General features: G+C 42.8%; 3 protein-coding genes across 3 annotated transcripts; all 3 read left to right on the top strand.

Annotated features, from left to right (window-relative positions):
• Positions 1-547: 547 nt before the first annotated feature.
• Positions 548-6,970, top strand: stard3 (StAR related lipid transfer domain containing 3). The gene is made up of 15 exons (XM_079281835.1): positions 548-599; positions 1,707-1,949; positions 2,036-2,113; positions 2,246-2,323; positions 2,415-2,468; positions 2,865-2,982; positions 3,081-3,182; positions 3,321-3,376; positions 3,462-3,554; positions 4,012-4,074; positions 4,258-4,353; positions 4,463-4,542; positions 4,625-4,729; positions 4,844-4,937; positions 5,109-6,970. Exons 2-15 carry the CDS (start codon positions 1,737-1,739, stop codon positions 5,229-5,231), a joined length of 1,353 nt encoding a protein of 450 aa, XP_079137961.1. The 5' UTR covers positions 548-599; positions 1,707-1,736; the 3' UTR covers positions 5,232-6,970.
• A 1,506-nt stretch (positions 6,971-8,476) lies between these two features.
• LOC306786910 (melanoregulin) lies at positions 8,477-11,357 on the top strand. The gene is made up of 5 exons (XM_079281836.1): positions 8,477-8,925; positions 9,149-9,311; positions 9,637-9,727; positions 9,808-9,971; positions 10,497-11,357. Exons 1-5 carry the CDS (start codon positions 8,852-8,854, stop codon positions 10,680-10,682), a joined length of 678 nt encoding a protein of 225 aa, XP_079137962.1. The 5' UTR covers positions 8,477-8,851; the 3' UTR covers positions 10,683-11,357.
• A 2,296-nt stretch (positions 11,358-13,653) lies between these two features.
• On the top strand, positions 13,654-15,479 carry tcap (titin-cap (telethonin)). The gene is made up of 2 exons (XM_079281839.1): positions 13,654-13,954; positions 14,168-15,479. Exons 1-2 carry the CDS (start codon positions 13,803-13,805, stop codon positions 14,556-14,558), a joined length of 543 nt encoding a protein of 180 aa, XP_079137965.1. The 5' UTR covers positions 13,654-13,802; the 3' UTR covers positions 14,559-15,479.
• The last annotated feature ends 8,807 nt before the right edge of the window (positions 15,480-24,286 follow it).

Raw genomic sequence — 24,286 nt, forward strand, 5'->3', positions numbered from 1 at the left:
TCTGCCCTCTAGCGGTCACACTGAGTAACTACAGCATATGTGTATCAAGCTTGATACAATAACACGGTATTACTTCCGGTTAACCATTCAAAAATAAAACTTACAATCGGCATGTAGTTATGGATTGTGTCCACATGAGGGCAGTATATACTCATCATTAAAGCTATACAGGCTCAAAGTCAGACGTAAGATCTTATTAAATATTCTTCTTCGCTTTAATTGTGTGACCACATTTAAATGCAATAGCACCGACACAGGTTCTACATGGTATACAAAGTAATACTCTTTAAATGAAAGAAAAAACTGTCTCACGTGCTGCTCTGCACAGTTTCTCCTCCACAAACGACAAAAAAAGCTCCAACAAACTGCTTCTTAGGCAATGTCGATTTTCCCAAGTAAATGGTGGGTTTTCCTTTGGTCTGATATTGTGTTTATTTTATTTTCCCAAATTACATTTAGAGCAGACAGATGTTTTGCACGTAATTTTTATTTTTGTGGCGTGTTGACACGAAGGACGGAAACATCTTGCGGCAACATTTCATCTCTGAAATGTCAGCCCGGAAGACTGGTAACGCTGACCTGATGATGCGGTAAATCAAGTAAGTTTAATGCTTTCAATTTGGGGTTTTTATGAAATAATTAAATGCGGGCTTACGTTAACGACATGTCCTTGTTTCGCAGTCTAACTTTGTGAAGCTGTTCACGCGAGACAGGAAGTGTGTGTGATGTTTACTTCATGCTGTAATTTAGCCGGTGTAACGCAAGCTAACCGTGATAGCGAACACCAAAGGCTAGTTAGCTAGCTACTTTTAGTTGAAATAGTGTTTGTTTGTTTACAAGCGTGTAGCAGCGATCCTGATTATTATGTTCTGTCTGAGTCGTTTTATTGGCAACACTGGCTGACAGGTGAGTTAGCTTGTTAGCTTGAAGTACCGACAGTTGTTTGTTTTTAACAGAAGTGAAGTCTGAAACCACTAAAACAAATCTGAATGCTAAAGATGTCCTGGTGAATGTAGTCCCTCCATGTACCGTTAACTAGATAACATCACCCGGAGATGCTTCATGATGCTTGTTAACATTAAGTTCATTGTCTGGAAACAGTTCACGAGACAAATACAACTCACTGAGCATCGACTAAAAAAACACTCTTCCTGTTACACGAAATTATTTTGCCAAAACATCTGTTGCCAGAGTTGCCAGGCTACTGTACTGGCAGTAAATGTGCTTTTATTTTTTAAATGTACATTTTTTGTTCTCACTGATTCTTTTATAAGATCAGATCCTGGATCCTACAAACGGATACAAAACATGCTGTGTAGTCCAGAGTGTGCTCTGTGTCATGGAGTTGTTTTACGGCAACTTCTTTTAATGGAGAAACACAATCGTAAAGGAAACACTGGTCGTGGACTGTTGGCCGAATGACAACCGGCCGAATGACAACCGGTCAAAATGACTGTTAAACAATGGTGCTTTATGTAGAGAGGCAATGAACTAACAATGAGACCTGAAGCTGTTTATCTGTTGAGGTCACGAACGTCATGAGATCAGCAAGAAGAGAGGAAATGTATTCTCACTACTTTTATACTCTGCTTTTTAGGGGATTTTAAATCCACATTGGGTGAACAATGTATGAGTATTAGCCCTTTTTCATGCACATTCTCGCCATTTTTTGGTGAACACGGAATAACTTTATCTCCCTTTTTCAGCGGGGGGGAGTTTCCTGTCTCGCAGCAGGAATGCCAGGTGGAGACTACGGGGAGCTCGGGGCCAGCCTCCCCGCCATCGCCTCCCTGAACGCCTCCTACTCCACGTCGCTGTCCCTCCCTTCGCCATACATGTTGGTACCACCCGCCGAGCGCAAGGCCATCTCCGACGTCCGACGCACCTTCTGCCTCTTCGTGACCTTCGACCTGCTGTTCATCTCCCTCCTGTGGATCATTGAGCTGAATGTGAGCTTTCATTTTGGGCTCTAGAGACAGAAGACGATCGGTTTCGGGTGAGACTCTGATGTGGACTCTGCTCTGTTCTCCTGCAGATCTCCAGCACAATCTGGGACAGCTTGAAGAAGGAGGTTGTCTGCTATGACTACAGGTCTTCCTTCTTTGACATCTTTGTAAGTCTGTGTACATTTTATTTGCATTTATTGACATGAGAGGAGCAACATAAGTCAACATCTCTGAACCACACCATAGCCGTTAAATGCCTGAGGTCGCTTTACTTTTCTGGTCCTTCCTCCTTTCCTCAGCTGCTTGCCTTGTTTCGTTTCCTGTGTCTACAAGTGGGTTACGCTGCGTTTCGGCTGAGGCACTGGTGGGTCATTGCGGTGAGTGAGACGAGTCACAGTGAAACACACACCAGTTAGACGATGTAATAACTCTTCATGAATTACAACATAAATCTATTTTCCTCCTCAGGTTACCACTCTAGTGACCAGCGTCTTCCTCGTCGTTAAGGTCATCGTGTCTAGTGTGAGTGTCCCCCTCCGTGTGTGTGTGTGTGTGTGTGTGTGTGTGTGTGTGTGTGTGTGTGTGTGTGTGTGTGTGTGTGTGTGTGTGTGTGTGTGTGTGTGTGTGTGTGTGTGTGTGTGTGTGTGTGTGTGTGTGTGTGTGTGTGAGCATATCAGTGAAAACCACAAAGACCTTTTCACTTCTGCATTCATGCCAGTAATAAAAGCTGTCTGACCAGACGATGAGCCGGTTTATGACTTTATTGTTTTATGTCACGCAGACGATCACAATCATTCTTACTTTTTTTTATATCCGACGCTAGAGAAGTAAACCAACGTCAAACACTGCTGATAGCACTTCTAGTACTTTCTACTGTTACGCAGCTTGAGGTCGACGCGGTGTCTTGTCTCCTCACAGCTCCTCTCCGAGAACCCCTTTGGCTACGTGATACCCATCACTTCGTTCGTGGTGGCCTGGCTGGAGACCTGGTTCCTTGACTTCAAGGTGCTCACTCAGGAGGCCGACGATGAGAGAGGTGAGGGAACGATTCCTGACTGGTTTGAGCACGACTCCACAAAAATATCTTCCTCCTTTTAAAAAAAATGTATAATAAATGTGCTCCTCTGCCATCAGCGTACCTGGCAGCGGTGAACGCAGCCTGGGAGCGAGCCCCGATGATCTCCCCCCGAGCTGTTTCAGACGGACAGTTTTACTCTCCGCCCGAGTCCGTCGCAGGTGACGTCTGCTCGTCTCCGTCGATCGGTTCTTGTTTAATCCGACTCGAGTGCAGACTCTTGTCTTCTCCGTATCTTTTGGACATTTGTCATTCGAGCCTGAATTTTAAGTTTTAGCCTCCGAACTTGTGTCCTGCAGGCTCCGAGGAGGATCTGGATGAGGAGGGTCTCGGACGCAGAGCTGTCACTTCGCAGGTACCCTGCGTCCGTCTGAGGAGTTCTGCTCCTCGCCTGGTCGTTGACTGATCCTTCTCTTTCCTCCTCTCACTCTTGTTTCCAGGAGAAGCAGTACGTGAGTCAGGGTCGCGAGGCCATGTCGGTGGTAGAACAGATCCTGGACCAGGAGGACAACTGGAAGTTTGAAAAGAACAACGTGAGTGCTTGATTTGTGACTTTCCAATAGAGAAGTGGCTCCTCTTCCCCTTTGGTCGGGGTCACACACACACACAAGTGTTTCGCTTCAAGCCACATGGACGGTTGGGGTTTGATTGCAATTTAATTTAACTGGATCAGGCCGTACTATGTATTGAATATGTACACTATGAACCCTGATGGATCCAGGTTTTACGAGCTTGTTTGGAGAGAAATAAGAGTCAAAGATATTCAGAGTACTAAAAATATAACTTACAGCCAGTTGTATCATATATTTGCGATGTAGCTAATTAAATATTGTGTTTACAGCTCTTTGCTATTAAGAAAGCAGAGATAGAAGACTCACTGAGCAGTTTGGGAGACTCACAGAAAAATGATTTGACTCTAGTTTTCCTTAGATTCACTGAAATGAAAGAGGAAGCATCACGGTATGCTCACGGTATTTTGTTCCATGTCAGGACTCGGGAGACTCCGTCTACACTCTGGAGATCCCCTTCCATGGAAAGACTTTTATTCTGAAGGTACATCAGCACTTTGTGTGTCCATTGTAAAAAAGCTCTGTTGGTGATCCAAACGATTGGCGTGTTGTTGTTTCGCACTGGTTTAGCGCTGCGTTGTTGTAGCTGTAGAGTCGGAGCCGTGGGTCAGTGAAGCCCTTTTGAACACTCTGCTGTAACTGTATTTTGAAACGTGTGTGTGTTCAGGCCTTCATGCAGTGTCCTGCTGAGCTCGTGTATCAGGAGGTGATTCTGCAGCCGGAGAAGATGGTCCAGTGGAACAGAACCGTTTCTGGCTGCCAGGTGACAACGCTGACGTCATCGTTCTAAATATCTTTTATTGTTTAATTGTGATGAAGTCTAACGGTGCTTTCTGCCTCCTCCTCCTCCTCCTCCTCCTCCTCCTCCTCAGATCCTTCAGAGGGTTGATGACAACACTCTGGTGTCATATGATGTCTCATCCGGAGCAGCAGGGGGAGTTGTGTCTGCGAGGTACATCCGCTCCGCACGCTTCCATCTGTGGCTGTTTCTGATCTGTCCCATCTATTCTGATTTGATTTATTTCTTCCTTTAGGGACTTTGTTAATGTGCGACGAGTGGAGCGCAAACGAGACTGCTACCTGTCTGCTGGCATGGCCACCGACCACGACGCCAAACCTCCAGTCGGTCGCTACGTCAGGTCAGAGCACGACCACCGTATCGATCTGGACAAAAGTGGTCAGTCCTGTTTGTTTCATGTCTTTAACTTCTCTTTCTTCTCCTCCTCTACCTTTTCTTTCATCGTGGGTCTCAGGGGAGAGAACGGTCCAGGAGGATTTGTGGTCCTCAAATCCAGCAGCAACCCGTCCGTCTGCACCTTCATCTGGGTGCTGAACACAGACTTGAAGGTGAGAAGATGCAGGTTTAAAACACGACTTTATTAATTGTACAAGAAGATAATAACAGAAGTATATCAAAGACAAGTATGGGCTTTTGAATTATAGTACACACAAAGACAAACGCATCTTCGAGCTGCTGAACAAACACGTGTTTAACACTCGCGTTCTGTGTGTCGTCAGGGCCGACTGCCTCGCTACCTCATCCATCAGAGTCTGGCCGCCACCATGTTTGAGTTCATGTCCCATTTACGCCAACGCATCGCTGAGCTGCGGCCCTCTCTCCGCTCCCACCAGCTCGCCTAACACCAGGAGAGACGTCTAAACTGTGCCACGGCAGGGTGGAGAAGTGTCACCGCTGCTTTCTTTGAGCGGACCCTAAAAAAAGAAAGCGGGCGTAGCGTCACCCTCGGCTGAAGGGATGTGCCGCCGTGACTTCTAATCGCAGGAGACGGGAGACACGTGACCACACAGTTCAGTCACAAGAGAAGAAGAGTTTTTCAGATTTCAAAGTTTGTCGTGATCGCGTACATATTTTTGTGTGGAACATCACTGAAGCAACCTGGGGGGAGGAGGTCATCGACTCTCACTGTTCGAGTCTCGGCTGTTTCAAAAGAACCGCTGCGATGGCATGAAGCAGCCGTCTCTCTGGGCCTTTATCTTACTGAACACATTGTCAGCCATTGATTTGCTGCCTTCGTTCATTGTTTAGATTATTTTGCGCGTATGTTTTTACTACACCGTCTTCTTGAGATTCTCTGGTGCACCTCACTGCCGTACGTACAACCAACGTTTACATCTGACTGAGTAAAGCTACTTCCAGCCTTCACTCTCCTTTCCTACACTGTGACAGAAGTCACCTGCAGTTTAATGACCACTAGATGGACACACACACACACACACACAGGGAAAGCCTTTTAGTCTGACATCGTCCGCTGTGCTCGGGTGCAAAAATCTGAGAGTTTTAAATACTGCTTTTGTTTTGCACTTTGGGATCAGACAGGAAGTCAAACCAGGACGCAGATTCGGGATCTGTTAATCTGTGTTACCAATGAATTGTGACGCTCATGAGGAGGATGCTGTTCATATCTATGTCTCTGTATACTTTGTTATCTTTGGTGCTGATGACCTTCAGTGGCCTTATGGTGAAACAGCCGGCTCAAGTTATTCATGTGCTGAAATGATTTACACTGACTTTAGTGCAGGCCTCTCTTCAGGCCCTGGTACTTCTTCCATCATGGTGCATGATGTTGTTTTTATACAATGAGAAATGCAGCTTCTAGTTTCAGCTGTACCTCCAGAAAATCCAGATTTATCATCACATCCGCCAAGGAGGTCGTGTTTTCTGTTGGGTTTGTTTGTCAGCATTTGTATTTTTTTTCATGAAGCGCGGTGGAAGGGTAGCATGGGCCCAGGATGAACCCAAAACATCTGGGAGCGGATGGGACTCACAGGCCAGATGCGCATTATTTCTCACGTTCAACATTGTTGGTTCATGGTCTTGGCGGAGGTCTAACGCTCCGAGTGCCGTTCCATATGTCACGAAAACCGGCAGAAGACTGAGGTCTAGTTATTGGTTCAAACTACTCTAGAGATATGTAGATATATTTATAGATATATAGAGCAGAACAAAGGAGAGTGACTTGTGCTTCTTATGAAGTCAAAAACAAGTGAGCTTTAAGTGGATAACTTGTGAGGATTGATTTTAGCGACCTACTGTACTGAGAGAATTTCAAATGAAAGAAATATTAATGTTCTCAACATTCTGGTGCCTTTATCACAGTGACGCGACACGTCTGCCTTTTCTTTTCTTTTGCATTTATTTGATGTTGTTAAATCGATGCTTAATACCGTCCCATTATACTGTATGTATATGAAGCCTGCATAGAGTACTTCTTTTCTTTGATAATGTCTTTTTATAATACTTTGAATACGTCTATGGATCATTCATCACATGTGTTAATTTAAAGCCATCACAGGAATACTGACTAACAGTTTTTAAGTCTTAACCAGTGTCTTCTGTCCAATAAAATATATGAACTCATGACCGTGTCCCGGCTTCCAAACCTCATTTAACTTGCAGACGCACCAAGTAGCTCATATAGACCTCTTGTTTATCTATTTGTACTCAGTATGTGTGTATAAATATCAGCTTTGGGAGTATTTCATTTTTGCCACTGACTGAAAGACAGAAGGTGATACAGAATGTGTCTTACTTAAAATGATTACGCAAAAAATATTGAGGGAACACTTGAATCACACATTGATCTTGAAGTTGAAATCTTTATTGATATCGTCATTGTGTAATTCGTCGAGAACAAAATGCTGCAAGAACATTCAACGGAAACCAGAATCAGCCGCCAAACCGATCATGCTGGATGATGCTGCAGGCAGCTTAACGTTTCTTTTGTGTTTCTTCAAAAGAGAAGGTGCAGTTTTATTTTAAAATACAAACCGTGCTTCAGGCTGCTTTACATTGCGACATGGCTCCAAAATGAACTGCAACGGCAAACTAGGAAGGTAAAAAACTAGACATTAGTTGGGAGAAAAGCAGATATAAAGGAAGATATCGGATTCAGAAGCGGTGCACACCCGACACTGCTTGTGTAAGAAATGTTAAGATACCGTGGTGGAAGAAGTACTCTCATCTCCACTTAAGTAAAATTAGAAATACATGTAAAATACTTTGTTACAACTGAAGTCATGGATTCAAAATATTACTTGAGTAAAAGTACGAAACTGTAAATATACTTAAAGTAAAAGTAGTCATGCAGAAGAATGTATATCATTGGATTTAATGATTGATGCATTCATATGTTCATCACTTTAATGTTGCTGCTGGTGAAGATGAAGCTCATCTTATTTAAAGGCTACTGCTGGGTAGTTTAATCTATAATAAATCCTAATTTATTAGTTGATTATATGTTGTATTAATAATCTGAATCCCCTAAGTAGACTGTCGGATAGATGCAGTGGATTTAGTATAACAACAAAAAGGTGCCAGAGTGCATTTTTAAATAGAGGTTGTTTTCTGGGACTCCTCAGAGCGCCCCACACAACAAATCCCAATTTAAACCATTGATAATTGTGTCATTTACAAATAATACCCTGTGACTTGAGCATAATGTCATCGGGTATTATTGTGAATAATAATACCCTGAGAATATGTTACACAATGTTCACAATGCAGACTTCTGATTTTCCCCCAACAGACTTGAGAAGCCATCTCAAGTCTTCAGAAATTCCAAGCAATCCAGTTAACGATTCTTATTTAATCACATTTGTACAGATTCGTGGTTAAGTAACCTCAGGGACCAGATGTTCAGGGTGTTGAATAACCTTCAAACAAATACAGCCATATGTATGTTGGATGCAGAGTGTGTAATCAGACCTGCTGTTGAAGAGGACATGTGGTGTCCTCAGGGAAAAACACAATGCTTAGGACAAGACATGGAGCAGCTCACATGATTATGTTGTGACTGTCTTCTGAGGCAGTGGCTCTGTAAATATGTGTTTTTGTTTTTTTATAGATCCAGCGAGCGTCTCACTGGTCTCTTTGTTCTCCGTGTGAGGCTGAAGAGAAGTACCAGTCCCAGGGCAGCCATCTGCCCGAGCGTCTCTACCCGGACTCTTGCTTATGATCTGACAGGACAAACCTCTGCTGGATGTGGAGCCGAGACTGGGCCCCGAAATTGGGAAAATGAAAATGAGGTAGAGTTTGGGGATCAGTGACCTTTGCTGTTGTAAACGTTTTAGATCTGTTGCTCTTTCTGGTCATTTTTAGCAAACCCCTCTTCCTCTGAGATAAGATCAGACTCTCCACTGGAATCAGCATCACGATCGCTTGAAGAACCGAGGAAGTTGTTCTGCCATTCCAAGAAGTGAAACAAAGATTTACGCCTGGATTATCATCTCACCGACTCTAGATGGGTTCAGTCTTTAGGAAGCTCTGCTGCGCTGGAGACGACGACGACGACGATGAAAAGCAGCCTTTAGTACCGTAAGAACACATTAGACAGGCCAGAAACAGAGAAGTCCTTCACCACATACCACTTTAACACACGAGTATTGTTATCAGTTACACTTCTCACCTGGGGAATATAAAAGAAAATCACCCAAAAATGTCTTTCATAGTTTCAACAAGTGATTGTCAAGTGTGTCACAACTGATTATCGATGTGTGAAAGAGTGATAACTGTGCTTGTGTATTGGCTGACCACACAGCCAGGATCCGTTGGAGTATTTCAACCGGGAAGTGCAGAAGCGTCGCGATGAGGAGACCAACCTGTGGAGTGAGCCAGGCGACCGCAGCCACTCGGAGAGACCAGACGACCGGGTCCTTTACGGCCTGCTGCAGGCCAGGACCAAGACCCGCATGGGATCCACGGTATGTGAGGGAAGATGTAGACGAAATAGCTAGAGCCTGAGGCTTCTTTCACTCGTGTTTAAGCTTAAGATGGAAACTCGATGGTGACTCTAACTGGTGCAAAACAGGTCTTAAAATCGACCTACATAAGGTGCAAAAGAGTCAAATGAGTGCAAAAGACAGACGACATCAATGATGAGTCATCTAAAGCTGTGAGCAATTTGTATGATCAGTTATTCAAACCAGCTTTGGGGCAGTAGGACAATGGTGAGCCTGTCCTACGAGAGAAATTACACCAAGCTGAAAGAAATTGTTTTTTTTAAAGCTTTGGCCTTTTCTCGTTCAGGACTATCGCCGACTAAGTGTTGGCATTGAGGCCATGAGAGATACCCGTCGAGAAGTCAGAGAGAAATGGAAGCAAATCCTGGAGAACTTGGGTAACGATGGACAGAGGAGGACTGGAACTGATATTTGCTTCTTCATACAGAGTAACCAGAAATGGCTTTTTTGTTTTCAGGTTTCATGGCCGAGGCAGACTCACTGCTGAATGTGTCTGCTGGAGCCTCACATGACTATATGCGTAATGCCCCAGCAGCACGCGAGCTGCTTGACACGCTCCACACTGAGACGTCCGTCTTTTACAGCAGAGAGCCGCCGCCGGAAAGATATCTCCTAATCCTGGTGAACTTTGAACTCATACCAATCAATCAAGTGAGAGAGCCCTCGCTGTGACCCGGAGAACAGGGTTAAAACAGAGAAAAGCACTCTTGGGTGGGGTGAGACACATCACTCATCCTAACCATGACCTAAACCTAAATGTGGGAGTGTTTACTCCATCCCTGTGCTGCAGGCCACAACGAGGAGTCCTTACCTCAACCCCTTGCATCAGTTTTGTCAAGATCTATTTTCAAATAACTTAAGAATCCAAAACTCTATTGAGCCTTGTATCTCTAAAGCTTTCGGGGCATTATCTGATCTTATCTGCGTAAAATTGTATTTATTCTGATTATCTTTGTGCAGTTACAATTATCATTTTGAAGTAAAAATGAATCAAGTTTCTACCCGTGGTTCAGATCACAGCCACCGGAGGACATAGGTTGACTTACTCAATACCTGTGGTGCAGTAGAGGACACTGCAAATATTGTGTCGAAAAACACGTTCGGTTTAACTGCTTCAACCACTTCTTCTTCTTCTTCTCCTCATAGGATCGTCTTCTGTATCTAGATATAGCTGAAGATTTTTTGGCAAAGGCGAAGCTCTTCTATCCTCCAAACGATGATTCTGACGAGGAGGCGCCGGGCCTGGCCATAAACCTGCCTCTGCTGATGGCCAGGGTCGAGGCCATGAACGGAAGAGCCACTGACGAAGATGAGAGCGAGAGAGACGATTGAACCCTGAGTGACAGATCTTAAGACTTACTGGCTGCAATAATAACAGACACAAGGCAGGGGGCAGTAGTTATCAACCCTGGAGACCTGGATGACAGAAATGCATCGTCTTACCTCCCAGTGTCTGTTGCTCCTTCTTGGAAGTTGTAGGCTGAACAATTGTTCCTTTCTCCATCAGCTACCCAGCTTGAGAGCTATTCTGTTTTTCTTTGGTCAAAATCTAAAAGGGCTTTGCAGATGTTCTGGTAAATGTTACCGCGGTGTCTTTTTTTCTGTCCACCACAGAGTTGTATCGAGTTCTTAGCTTGTTCATTGTTCAGCTGTTGTGAACCTCCAGGGTAGCGATGTTCCTTTCAGCAGAGCCTCTTTATGTTTTGTCCTATGATGATCAGCACTTATATCATTCAATCACATGATCGGTAACAGCACTGAATAAATAGTCCAGTATGTCCGATTGTTCCTCGCAAGAATGTGTGGTTCCATTTGAGCTTTAAACATTTAGGAAAATAGCAAATGGAAATGTAATGTAGTTAAAATTGGTGGTGTATGTGACTGAGGGGGTTTTTCCCTCTCCGGGAATTTACTGAAAATGTGAAAGATTTCTAAGCTCATGTGGAAGTTTGTGTCCTTGTTCTGGTGTCCAGTTTATGATGAAATAAAGTTCCAGTCTAAAACCTGTAGAGTGTGACATGTTAGTATAATGGAGTTCCTGGGGCCGGCATATGTGAAGTGATACGAGCTTCCACAAGAAGAATTTGCATAACTATCTGCAATCCGAGCAGTGATTCCACGGAGACTGTGGCATGCAGAGCAACATTCTTTTGCAGTGGAAACAACGGGGGTCTTCAGTCTGATCCCTCGTGTGGCCCGTCGCCAGGGCAACCATGGCTTCCAGTCTGATCCACAAACATACCTGTATGGTATCTGACCGTCCCGCTGGGACTAGACCGGAGTTGCAAGTTGGAGTTGATGTTGTGGTTATGTAAGAGAGACACTGCTGAGAGCAGCCTGCCAGCACACTGGCTCTATCTCTCACACACACACGCACGCACGCACGCACGCACACACACACACACACACACACACACACAGAGTGAAATAACTGGTAACACTTGACTCTAAGGTGCCAGTGTGAAGCACAAATGTCAAGTTGAAGATTGTGTGCAGGAATCAATAGAAAGTTCACTTTTGCCTCAAGTTCTTGTAACTGCAAAGCTGTGTAGGACTCTTTATTCTCTCAAATGTATTCTTCTGTCACAAAGTAAATGTGACTTACTCAAACTTCTACTTTCTCAACATTTGACCTTATTTACCACCTCCTGACAGGCCCGGGCTTCATCGCCCTCCTCCTCCTCCTCCTCCTCCTCCTCATCCCCACTCCCCATCTCTGTTTCACAGACCGGTCATTTAAATGCCACTTCCCAGCAGCCGTGGCAACGCTGTTATGCAACACAAAGTTCTTCCCAGCCCGGCATGGCCTGGTGCGATTGGAGTCATGGATGAGGACGAACTAACCCTCCACACCCCTGGCTTCATTAGCATAGCATGACTCACCCAAATACAGCAAGGAGGTGACAGCCATCTGATGTCCTCCTGCAGTTTTAGCAGGTGAATACCTCAATCATAATAAAAAGTACTCTGTGTACGATCTATCTACTCAAGTTTACAATCTCAACGCTGGGGGACCTTGTGTTGTGACTTATTAGGTTTCTGAAACAGTATTTCGTGGTTGCCATGGTATCATAACATGACTGGAGGCACGACAAGGATGCCTACGGTGCATTTGCCCTCTTTCACCTCTCTGACACTGAGCAATAATTCAAATATGCAATGTCACCCTGCTGACAAGAGTACACGTGACAGGCAGAGGGAAAATAGCATTTAACTGTTACATGAGATACAGTTTAAAGGGCACGAATAGTCAGTGAAAATGAATGCCATACATTTTAGCTTGATGTTTTGATTTGATGTCATAATCTGGCACAGATATAGCAGATTGAATGCCTTTTTTTCACTACTACATGTGAAAGACTGTGTGATTGATCTTGTCATCAGGATCATTATACGTTATGTTGTTGTGTGTGTTATCTGATCTCTGATGATGTCAGTGCCTGACATGGATGAATGAGTCAGGGACCGGTAGTAACATCACACCAGTAGACAACTGTCAGAGGTTAGTGTGTGTGTGTGCGTGTGTGTGTGTGTGCGCGTGTGTGTGTGTGCGTTTCACAGTCTGTAACCTGAGTTGATTGTGGCTTACATGGCATTCTGTCACTGAGGTAATGAATCACTGGGGCTGGAGCTCTCACTGCTACTGGCAGCACACTGCAATGACATTTAATGAGGGGGGTTGATGTTGTCACAAGGCACAGCTGTTGTAGAAACTCCCTGTGAACTGTATTATGGTTTTAAAGTCCGCAGGATGTGACAAGCTATAAAGTTATCTAGCTTTTCACCTTTTATCTCCCAGTGACAGACCTGTTGTTTCTGACGCACACACATTGAACCCACTGCCTGAAATATCCTCTGCGTATGAAAAACAGCTGCATCATTGTTATCTTTCCACATTAACGCGGTGTCATTTGCTGCTTCGTGTACATCAGGACCAAACCCTGATTAAGAGTCCTCTCCGAAGACTAAACCTGTTGTGTGTGTCTGTCAACATGTTTGTATAATCTCCATACAGATTGTCTCTATGATACTTTCCCCTCAAAGACATTGCGATCTGAAGTGGAAAATGTTGGGCTGAGTTATTACAAAGAAGACAAGGCATACTGTTTGAGAATCAGGGGATCTTTACCCCTATTACCCCTCCTCAGAATGAGGGGGCTTCCAGCTTTTAGGGAATGAGACACGGAGCATTTGGTGTTGGATGTCAGTGCAGACTGATTGTAGAGTGACAACATGGATCAGGAATAGCAACAGAACATCTATAAAAGGACAGACCAGAGTACAGACAGAGACAGCACAAAGAGATAGTGGGAGCCAGGAGATACAGCCAGCTGAAGCATCCCTGTTCCCTCGAACAAACAGCCTCCTCACAGACGCAACACCAAACCTTAAGACTGATCAACAAGATCGACTGGAGGCGATACATCCGAGACAGATCTTCCCACAGCAGAGATGAAGCCAGTGTGTACCGTCCTGGAGAAGCGTACGAGTGTGGTGGTGGGAGCTGACCTGACCGCCAGCGTACAGGAAGAAAACAAGGCTCATAGGGAGAGCTACAGCGCTGACTGGCGTAGTGTCAGTCTCAAGACTCGCCCTCAGGACGGGTGAGAGCTCACAGACCAAACAGAGAACATTCTATGTGTCACCAGTGAATAAGTGGTAAAAAATCAATCCTGGCTGTGATTAAAAATGATCCTTACCATCATCAGGATGGATTGAGATCTACTTGCTCATCTACAGTTGTAGTCTAATTACGAAGGTAAATCACAATGAGCGATCCCACAGCTTCTAACAATGTTTTTCTCTGATGCCCGCAGGCAGAAAATGAACATGAACGACGACTCTCGTAGGGAGACACTGTCCCGGCAGTGGCTGGCCCGTTCGCTGAAGCAGACCTGCCCCTCTGGTATCTTCAGAGTGGGCACAGTGGAAAGAGGGGTGAGGGAGCACCAGTTGCTGCCAAAGAGAAAAACCCTCCCTTTGCCCATCTTCACCCCCGCAGAGCTGGGTGTCAGGCTTGGACGTGGAGCCCCACACACCGAGGAGGACCTGCAGCCCTTCCCCATCCCAGACGGAGCCTGTCCCAACAAGAAGACCGTGGACGAGATCACAAGAGACCTCCCCCCAGTCAAGCCAACACTCATGGAGTTCTTCAAAGCGCCCAAAGACCTTGGGCGCTCCATGTCTCAAGAGGCCCAGAGAGGGTGAAAAAAAGAAGAAGAGAAAGATGGGATGTTAAGGAGAGACAAGTTGGGTGACGATTGGGAAAGATTATTCATTGAGCTGTGTGTGTCAGGAAAGAGCATGACAAGATATATATAGATTTATCTCTAGCGGCATTCATCAAAAACCTTAAATACTGTAGATCTCGAGCACTATCTGTGTTTCTTGGCGAGCACAGCACCAGTCATTGTTGGCTTTTGGTGGTCAGTGGTATTGGAGATGGTTATGTGACGGCATTTGCATTGTGATGGTGAGGAGGCGTGTGTGTTCTCAGCTGTGTCACGGGCTGATCTCTGCCTGTGCTGGCCAGCTGGTCTCACCATATCTGCCGATCTCTCTGTGGAATAACTGCCGCCCAACAATTTCTGAACCACTCTGCATACAATTTATTCTGTCTCTATTTTGTAATGAATAGTGCAAATATCCTGGTAAATGAAAGTGTTCTCGATGTTATTGAAGGACTATACCTGTGGTAGGGGGTGAAGGGATGCAATGACGCAGAAAGTGCCAGATGGAAAGATGGGCGAGAGAGAGAGGGGAAGGGGAGGGGCGAGGGGTTGTTGGAACATGCCGTGATGTTGGTCAGTCTCTGATCTCTATGAAGAGCACAGAATGTTTTGGCGTGATCAGACACAGTGGTTGTACATAATGTGTGTGTGTGTGTGTGTGTGTTGGCTGACACCTCTAACCAAGAGGACTGAAACTAATAACCTTATGTCGTAAGTGATCTGCCTTGTTAGTTGAGTGTGCAGCTCATATATATATGTATCGTATATGCTATATATCTGATAGAAGAACAGATTAGCATGAGAATAGTGTTGTGAATGAATTTGAAATGTGTGCAATCATGTTGAAATATTTTCCCTAGATATTTATATTTTATAATAAAAGCCAAGCTGCTCTTCACTCTGTTGTCACTGTTGTCTTTTGGATACAGCATGAACATGTTCTCTTCACATTCAATGGTGAATGAAAAAGGCTTTGTGGCACAGTAAGACTTTGTTGAATGACACAATACTTAAAAATATGAAGATAAAATATAAACCTGAGTCAAAAGTAATCAAAGCTTATTATAACCTGGTTTGCAAGTATTTTGGCCAGGCCGTAACATCTGTGATAAGGACTCTCTTGCAGCTTTAGATATTGGGTTCTGGACAGGAGAAAATGGGATTCAACAAAGAAAATAGGGGATAAATATTTTTTCAGCGAAAAATGGTTATAGCCAGACAATGATACGATGTGACAAACAAATTACAATATGAATGAATAAAGAAAATATGCGAATAACAGCTGCAGTGAAATGCATTTCAGGAGGTGCCATGATGCCAGACGGGGTGGAATAAACACCTAGCTATCTGTCACCCATAATTTGGATACATACACAATGTGAGAGTGTCCTCCACCCTCTGAACAATCCCCACTTCAGCACTTTACAGCCCTCATTTATCTGTCATGTTCCACCACCTGTGTTTGTTTCCAGCACAGAGCGCACTGCTCCCTTGTTGGTGTGCAGTGCTTTACTGGATGCACTGCACCACCTCCTCTTCATGTACTCGAAATCTATATGCTCAATCTAATTTATCAGTTATTACTTCTGCCATTTGCGGCCCTTCTTTAATCTCATTCCTCCTCTGATTTGTCTCATTAACTCCTCCTGATGTATCTCTCTCTCTCTCTCATGTCACTCTCACTTGTGTCTCTGTGATAGGCAACTGTGTGGTGGTTTGATATTAAAAGCTGGGTAAACATTGGCATTACCCTGGAGACAGTGGAGAGGCAGCCAGATTGGCACATCCCTCTCATTTGAGCTCTTAATCCGAGTGTTCTATCAGAGATGTTGAGTGTGATTCACCCTTCACACCCTATCTTTATAATTATACCCTTCCAAACTTCTGCTTAAATCCTCCCTCCCTTCACGGTTCAGTTTTCAAACTCCAAGTTAAACTTTGAACCCTGAAACTATTTTCAGTGGGTGCCAAGGAACTGAGATGTTGTGTGTTCTCACAGACAGACCTTGGAAATTGACACTGAAATTCTTATAGGCTCAGCTGCCTCAACTATTCTGGCTGTATTTTCCCATCAGGTAAAACTGCTACTGCAAGCCAGTTAATGCAACTCTTAAGACTTTGCTTACACTGTGCATGATCTTAACACCTTTACCTCAGATGAAACCAGTGAAGAAAACGTGTAAATAGTATACCTTTCGTATTTAAACATGTTAAAAATATTCAATTCAAGGCGTGAATTACACTGTTGTGGAATTTTCACAATTGTGTTGCTATTGTTGTCGTCACCTGCAGAGATGGAGTAGTGTGCCCTCTCATCCTTCCAGCTTCTCATCACAGTGTATTTAAAGACAAGGCCACACGGTGTTGCACGGCAATATATCGTATGTGTTGTCACACTCTTGCTATGTCATACAGTGGTATGTAATGGACTACATCAGCACTATCGCATGCAGAGTAACTGTGAATGCTTGTCAATACAGAAATAAATCGTGCTTGCTCTTTGCCATCCCACTTAACATCTGCTGCTGCGCCCTAGTGGCCGATTTGGGTAATGCAGGTTGAAGAAAGTAAAGGCATAGAAATCGCATTAGCATAGAACAACTTTATATTTATTTTGCTGTTTCATCCATTGAAAATAAACAAAATGTCAAACACGAATGTGAAATTATGATCTTTGAGTGAAGATGAATGATTTTCCCATACAAAAAAGTATATATATTTGGTGAGTGAACTGATTATCCTTCTCTCTTTTTCTGTTTCTGCAGCACAATTTTTCTCTATAAAAAAAAAAAAAAGATAAAACATCATGCAAATCGAAAGCATCTTCAGCCATTCACAATCAACGGCATTATAGTCACAAGCATCTTTCCCAATCATCACAATTACGGTAAAGCCTGTTCTTGGCACTTCTCGTCACCCAGCTGTGAAGGGCCCCATGACATCCCAGGAGCGGCCCTGCTAATTGGCTATTGACTGGTGTTGCTCTGTGGTTGGTTGTACCTGCTGCAGGCGTGACGTCTTAGCGCTGCTGGGTGAGGGAAACTCATGAAAAGAAAAAATTGTAATGAGTGTGTTACATCTCTTATGTGTGTATAAATGGGCAATGATCAAAGGCCCAATGACAACTGATACATAAAACACCGTTTCGTGTCTTCGTTACCATACAGATTCAATAAATGGGCCCCAGATGCATAAAGTTACTACTCTGAAACCTACCTTTGGGATTTTGAAGTTTCGGGTCTCATTTCGTGAGAAAAGCGAACTCGTTGCTTAGTTATGATTTATGCACACATCTTCTTTTTCCACATTTCTGATAGTGTTATTAAAAAGCCCAAGTACATCTCAGACATGAAACATCCCGTTCCTTGCTTCCCTGAACATCCTGTCTCGTAAAAGAAAATGTGTGGGTTGAAACCTCAACTAAAGATATGACAAGACCAATAGACCATCTCTAAAAGCTCATCTGACTTGAAAAGCATTAATGTCTTTAAAATAGATTTCTATCAAGTTTTGCTTAATCTTTGCAGTATATTTAAATCAAATCGACAACATAACACCAATTTACTTGAATTAGGTCCTGCCACACCTGCAGTAATTAACACCCATGTGTCTTCAAAGCTTGAGAAAGTTTGAGCTATTTTAGGAATGATTTTCATGGACTAATACACAGATTGAATCTGCCTGACACAGGTGAGCCTCTCAAGAGAAAATGTCTCCTGCCTAAAATCATTACAAAGTGTTCACTACTTAACAAACAATATCTTTCGTGTTAGAACTGAAAAAACCTTGTTTATGTATTTTAAGAAGAAAGGACTAACAACAAGTTTAATTATTTATTCACAAAATTATGAATGTAAATTTAAACAGTTTTATCCAACAAAGAGACTCAGCCCTCGATGATGTCCATAGTTTCCCAGTTCCATTCAACAAATAGGAGTTACATATTTGTGTATTTTGTTTTAACACCCAACAGCCAATTCCATGCAACTCACTGTTGATATCTTGAAACATAAAAATTTGAGTTTCAACACATCAACAGTGAGGTGGGAGGAAACTTTGGAATTTGGGACGCTATCTTAGAACCTGACATTGTTTTTACATGTGGATTGGAAAAATGTGATATTGTGGGTGATACACTCCAACTCACTGAACGAATTAATGTGTGTTTTTCTCCATTCCAAAAGTCAATATCCATTTTAATGAAATTTGACACTTCATGGAATGAACTGACCCTGATCCTTGTCTACCCACCCCAGGGCTCGACGGAGAGCTGGAGTATCCGAACAAGCTGAGAGCCAATATGGTCATGTTATTCATGATGACCTGGTGCATCTGGGCATTCTGGATCATGATCAGCTCAAGGCCTGCATATTGAGAATATTACACACTCACACACACACGCACACATACACACACACACACACACACACACACACACACACACACACACACACACACACACACACACACACACACACACACACACAATCAGCAAGATCTGACTGTCCTCTGATTGTCTATGCTATTTCATTCGCCTGCTATTCTGTCCTCTTCCCCGGGGGGACTAGTTGATTAATCCACATTGTGTCAAACCGAGGGGGTGAATGCAATTTGTTCAGCAATAACCCACTGATGTTTTACTCCTTCCAAGCAATTTGAATACACTTCTTTGACCCAAGACTTAAAAAAGTTGATTCAAGTTACTATAATTCCACTGTCATTTAAAAAAAAATGTTATAAATGTGGCTATGTACGTTTTAAGAAATATTTGTCACCCTAATAAATGATTAATGCTTTCCATCCAATATAAATGATATCACTACCGGTTGCTAAGTGATGCAACGCTCAGTAACTCGACAGACTTTGTGATGATGAAGGAGTTAGGTCAATTTCATAAATAACAGAGCAATAGTGTCAGCTAATGTGCAACAAACATGTGACTCGTTCAAACGTGATGGCTGGAATAGCCTGGCCCTTATCTTTAACATTTCCAATAACATCCAGTTACTGTATCCTCTCTGGTGATATTGTCAGTATTGTAACCTTCCATAGTTCGTCCACATATTTTAAAAAGTGATTTGTGTTGTCAAATTCAATGTTCTGTCCATGTTCAGAATGACAGCTCCTTAATCAATCCAGAAGAGTGGCAGCTAATGTGCTGGCAACAATGGCAGTCAATTTATGTCAAAGGTATAATAAACATGATCATATCAGCCATCAAGTGTGGTTGTAACAAATAGTGATTCAATTAAATTAAATTACATTATTTTTGTGTTGTGACACATTTTCAAGCATTTGCACCAACATGAAAGCAAGTTGCTCCGTGCTGCTTACAGTAGGTCTCTTTGCCAAACAGAAAGTTTGACTTTAATTCATTCAATTTAAAGTAAGAGCACATGATTTGTTTTATAATCTGAGTAAACTCTAAGTGACACAGTCCCTGGGTTTAAGCAGCCATTAAACTGTTTTAACCAAAAATGCATTTACATTATGTTTAAGACTTTTAACCTTTGGAACTCTGAACTAAATGCCCCTGACTTACAAAACTTTATTTAAAATAATTTAATTATCCTTTAGAAGTTGTAAACCAGGCTCTAAAACCTGCTGCAGAACTAGATTACACACACTCTTACTCGCAAACTCATGCACACACATTTTATGCAATTGTCCAAGCTTAGAGTATAGACCATAAATAATATATCTGAGTGCTTGCTAGCAAGCTGGTAATATGACAGACAGGCAAGAATAGCCGTGAGTGTGAAATCCTGAGATTTAGTTTGTGTGTGTGGGGTGACAGTCTGCTGTAGCCTCCTTGACATGACCACCAGGCCTAATGGAAGGAGCAGAGCCAGAAGGCATCATGGTCGCTGGAAGATGCTGCAGAATAGTGGGCGGCTGCTGGAGGAGAGATGATGCTGTAATGAGGCACTCTGCCTGGAGGCACGGTGGCTGAGAATAAACTCTATTTATACTAGAGGTGAAGCTCAACTCCACAGGAAGGGGAGGGGGGGGATCGAAGGCTTATCTTCCCGGGAAGCAATATTAAAACCATTACTTCTTGTAATCCTAGAAATGATTGTATTATGACCTAAGACTCAGTGCCGGGAGCAGCAGGTTATAGTTGTTGCTAAGATAAAGAGCTTTAGCTGACCAATAACCGCAGAAACGACCAAGTTAAAATCAGGCACGCTGACAAGAAATATCCAAAAAGCATGTGAATCATATGGCTCAAAGTGGGGTTAAATATCTTCTGGCCACGCCATATGTGAGAGCTTCAGCTGATGTAATGTACAAAATCCTCGGGATGTAATTCTAACCTGTTTGCTAAGATGCAGAGAAACACAGTAGCAGGTTGCCATGGTGCCAAAACACAGCCAACGGCCTGCACACATATTAAAATACACTCACACCCACACATATACATACACACGCACTGGACCCGCCTGTGACCACTATTGACCTACAGCACATGTGTCAAACTCAAGGCCACGTCATTTTATGTGGCCCGCGAATTCGCCAGCAAAATAATTAAAAGTTAGACTTGATAATAAAAGTATCCCCATGGTCGAAATGATGAGATAGAAAGTTGAAATTATGAGATAGCATGTTGTCTGTGTACCGACATTAAAACTATCACAACAGGTGGACAGGAGAGGCAACAGCCCTTAAAGAGGTTTTCCAACAATTGAAAAAGATCGACAAATAATCCCAAAATGTCCACGAAGAGAAAAATTGATGCAGAGGGAAGAAAATGTAATGAAAGATGGGAAAGCGAATACATGTTTGTGCTTCAAGGAGAACAACGGGTCTGTCTTCTGTGTTATGAGGCGTGTCGGTGATGAAGGATACAATTCACGTCTGCATTTTGACACCAAACACGGAGTTGAATTTAGCCTCCAAGAAAAACACCAAATTGTCCAAGAATTAAAAGGCAGACTGCAATCACAGCAGAATATATTTACACAGCTACAGCCCAGTGCATGCTGAAGGTATGTGAGCAGAGCTCCGACCAGATACAGACTTTTACAAATGTCAGTTTGTGAAGAAACACCGTCGCAGACCGAGTTCATGAACTAGCAGCAATCTAACAACACAGCAGCTAAGAGACGAGCAGGTACTTGTGTTTCTAATGAACTGTTGATGAAAGCACAGACAACACGGATTCATCATCTATCCATGTTCATCAGACCTGACTCTCAGTGAGCAGCTCTTGGATGAAGCTGCCATGCACAGGACGACGACAGGGAGGAACATTAGTGATGCAGAGAGGTGACACAAACAGCTTTGAACAAAGTTAATGTCATAACTTGTGTTTGATGACATTTGTCTTTGTTATTTTCTTTAATAGTTTGATCTTTGATAGAGTCATGTGGGTTTCTTAACCCTCAATTAAAATGATTTATGTTATAATAACAGAAATGTGTTTAAATATAATTTTTCATTGATATAACTGCATGTACAATATGTTTACACTTGAATAAACAATAATCAAATGCAGAGAGAGTTATATGTAAGGAGAAGTTAGTTATACAGTCTTACAGTTACAACCGGCACTTTGAGGGTGACCGTGATGCTGATGTGGCCCAGAGTGGAAATGAGTTTGACACCCCTGACCTACAGTATGCAGTACAGGCTGTTTGTGTAATTATTCTCACTTTGAAAGCCAAAAGCAGAGCAGCTGGTAACTCAAAGAACTACAACTATAACTATAATGCATCGTCTAAAAAAGAATCCGCTCACTCTGGGCTTTTTTATGATTCACTGTTTTTCCAACAGTGAATCACAGTGGATGTAAATAGTTTGTATTACACCTATCAAATGAGAAAAAAATATGTTTTCATTGTCAAAGTAACAGATCTGCGAATACAAATGAAAACCTTGCTAGATCTTCCAGATACTAATAGTCTGAATGAGGTAAGACTTAACTGAATCAAATATATGAGTCAAAAACGAATCAACATCCAAGTGAAAAGTTATGATGCTAATTGGACATTTTGTGATTTTTGTTAGTGATTTTAATCTGTGTGCTAATTATTTAATTTTCCAGCACTAAAATGTCATGAGCAAATGGAGCACTAAGACATGTTTCAATCGTGCTTTCATTTAGTTTTAACTTCTAAGTGTCACGGTTTTGTGTTTAATTGTTTCTTCCGTTTTATTTTGGCTTTCCCTGCCTCTTGTGTCCTGTGTTCACGTCACTTCCTGTCCTTGTCTATTTCCCACCTTTGTGATTGTCTGCCCCGCTCTTGATTGAACCCTGCTGTGTCTCATCACCTGCACTGTCTGTCCCTGTGTCTCCCCTGTCTCATTGCTGATTTGTCCGTCGTGTATCCTGGTCCGTCGTGTCACCAGCTCTGCTGATGGTATGTTCCCCGTTTCATCTCTGCTCTCCTCTGCCGTGTTCCATGTTTTGAAGTTTTGTTTTCTTGGACATTTTGTTGCTCATTCTTTGGACTCCTCTGCTTCCCACGTTTTGTGTTAAACATTTTCTTCATCATTAAAACCACCAGTATTCAACCCTCGGTGTCCCCGTGTCTCCCTGCATTTGGGTGTGTCCACTATGCGACTTTAAGCGTGAGATATGTGAACAAAGAGATGGTGCTGCTTACATTATGGCATGTGGCTCAGTTACATAATAAAATATTGATATGCTGCCTAATGGCTAAAATGTTACAACAGGTGATAACATAGACGTCATCCTTAATCAATAACCTAGATATTAAACAGACTTAATTTGAACCCCCCCCCCCCCCCCCCCGCCCCAATTACTATTTTTCAGTTAATACAAGAATAAACAAATGAATAAATAAATGGACTTTAGCCTATATGCACACATAGTTATATAAAGAGCTGGCTTTGTTGAGACTCGCACAACAAACAGCGCCTTCCATCTCAGAATAACTCAACATAATTATAAAAATATGAGATTACTTTTCCTGATTTCTTTCTGGGATGTTTGGGGTAATGCATAGACTATTGGGGAACAAAACAATAACAAAAAACGGATGCATTTGGATGTAGATTACCATGAGAACGGTATATTCGGGTCGGCTTCACATGAATAACTCTTTCAAAGATCATAGAACGAAATAAAATATCCGACTCTAGAGATGAATGGAAAATACCAGACTAAGCTAACCTTTTAACATGGGACTGGAGATTGAGGCTGGGATATAAATGAAAGCCATTTTGAGCTAGAGTGCCCAGAGGAGGCATAACTTGGACATAAATGTGCTCAGGGACGACTAGACGATAAGGATTTCCATTTTGGAGGAGAAGCTTTTTACATTAACGTGCTCTTGTCATGTTTGGAGGCTACAGTACATTCATTTGTTTGCTCAGGTTAAAGTGAACTGCGTGTGAATGATTGTCCATAGCATATGAGAGTTTGCCGTGAGTCAAGTGGGATTACCTGCAGCCCAAGCAAATAATATGCCGGTAACTGCACAGTAGCCACTGCTCTACAGAATAACGCATGCAATGTAGGCTAAACAACATTACTGCATGTTTAAAGCCACCTTCCTGATATGTAATATGAGCTAAACCACAGCATTAACTAACTTAATGGCGTTCTTCAACTCGGTTACCAGTAGTACATTTATTTTTTTTAAACGTTACCTCAAAATCAGTCAAATTTGTTGAAATTAAATCTTCACGTGTTGACTGAAAACGCTGGCGAGCACATGCAGAACAGGTATCGTCATT

The sequence above is a fragment of the Melanostigma gelatinosum genome (genome assembly GCF_949748355.1).
Source record: "Melanostigma gelatinosum genome assembly, chromosome: 13".
Taxonomy (NCBI): domain Eukaryota; kingdom Metazoa; phylum Chordata; class Actinopteri; order Perciformes; family Zoarcidae; genus Melanostigma; species Melanostigma gelatinosum.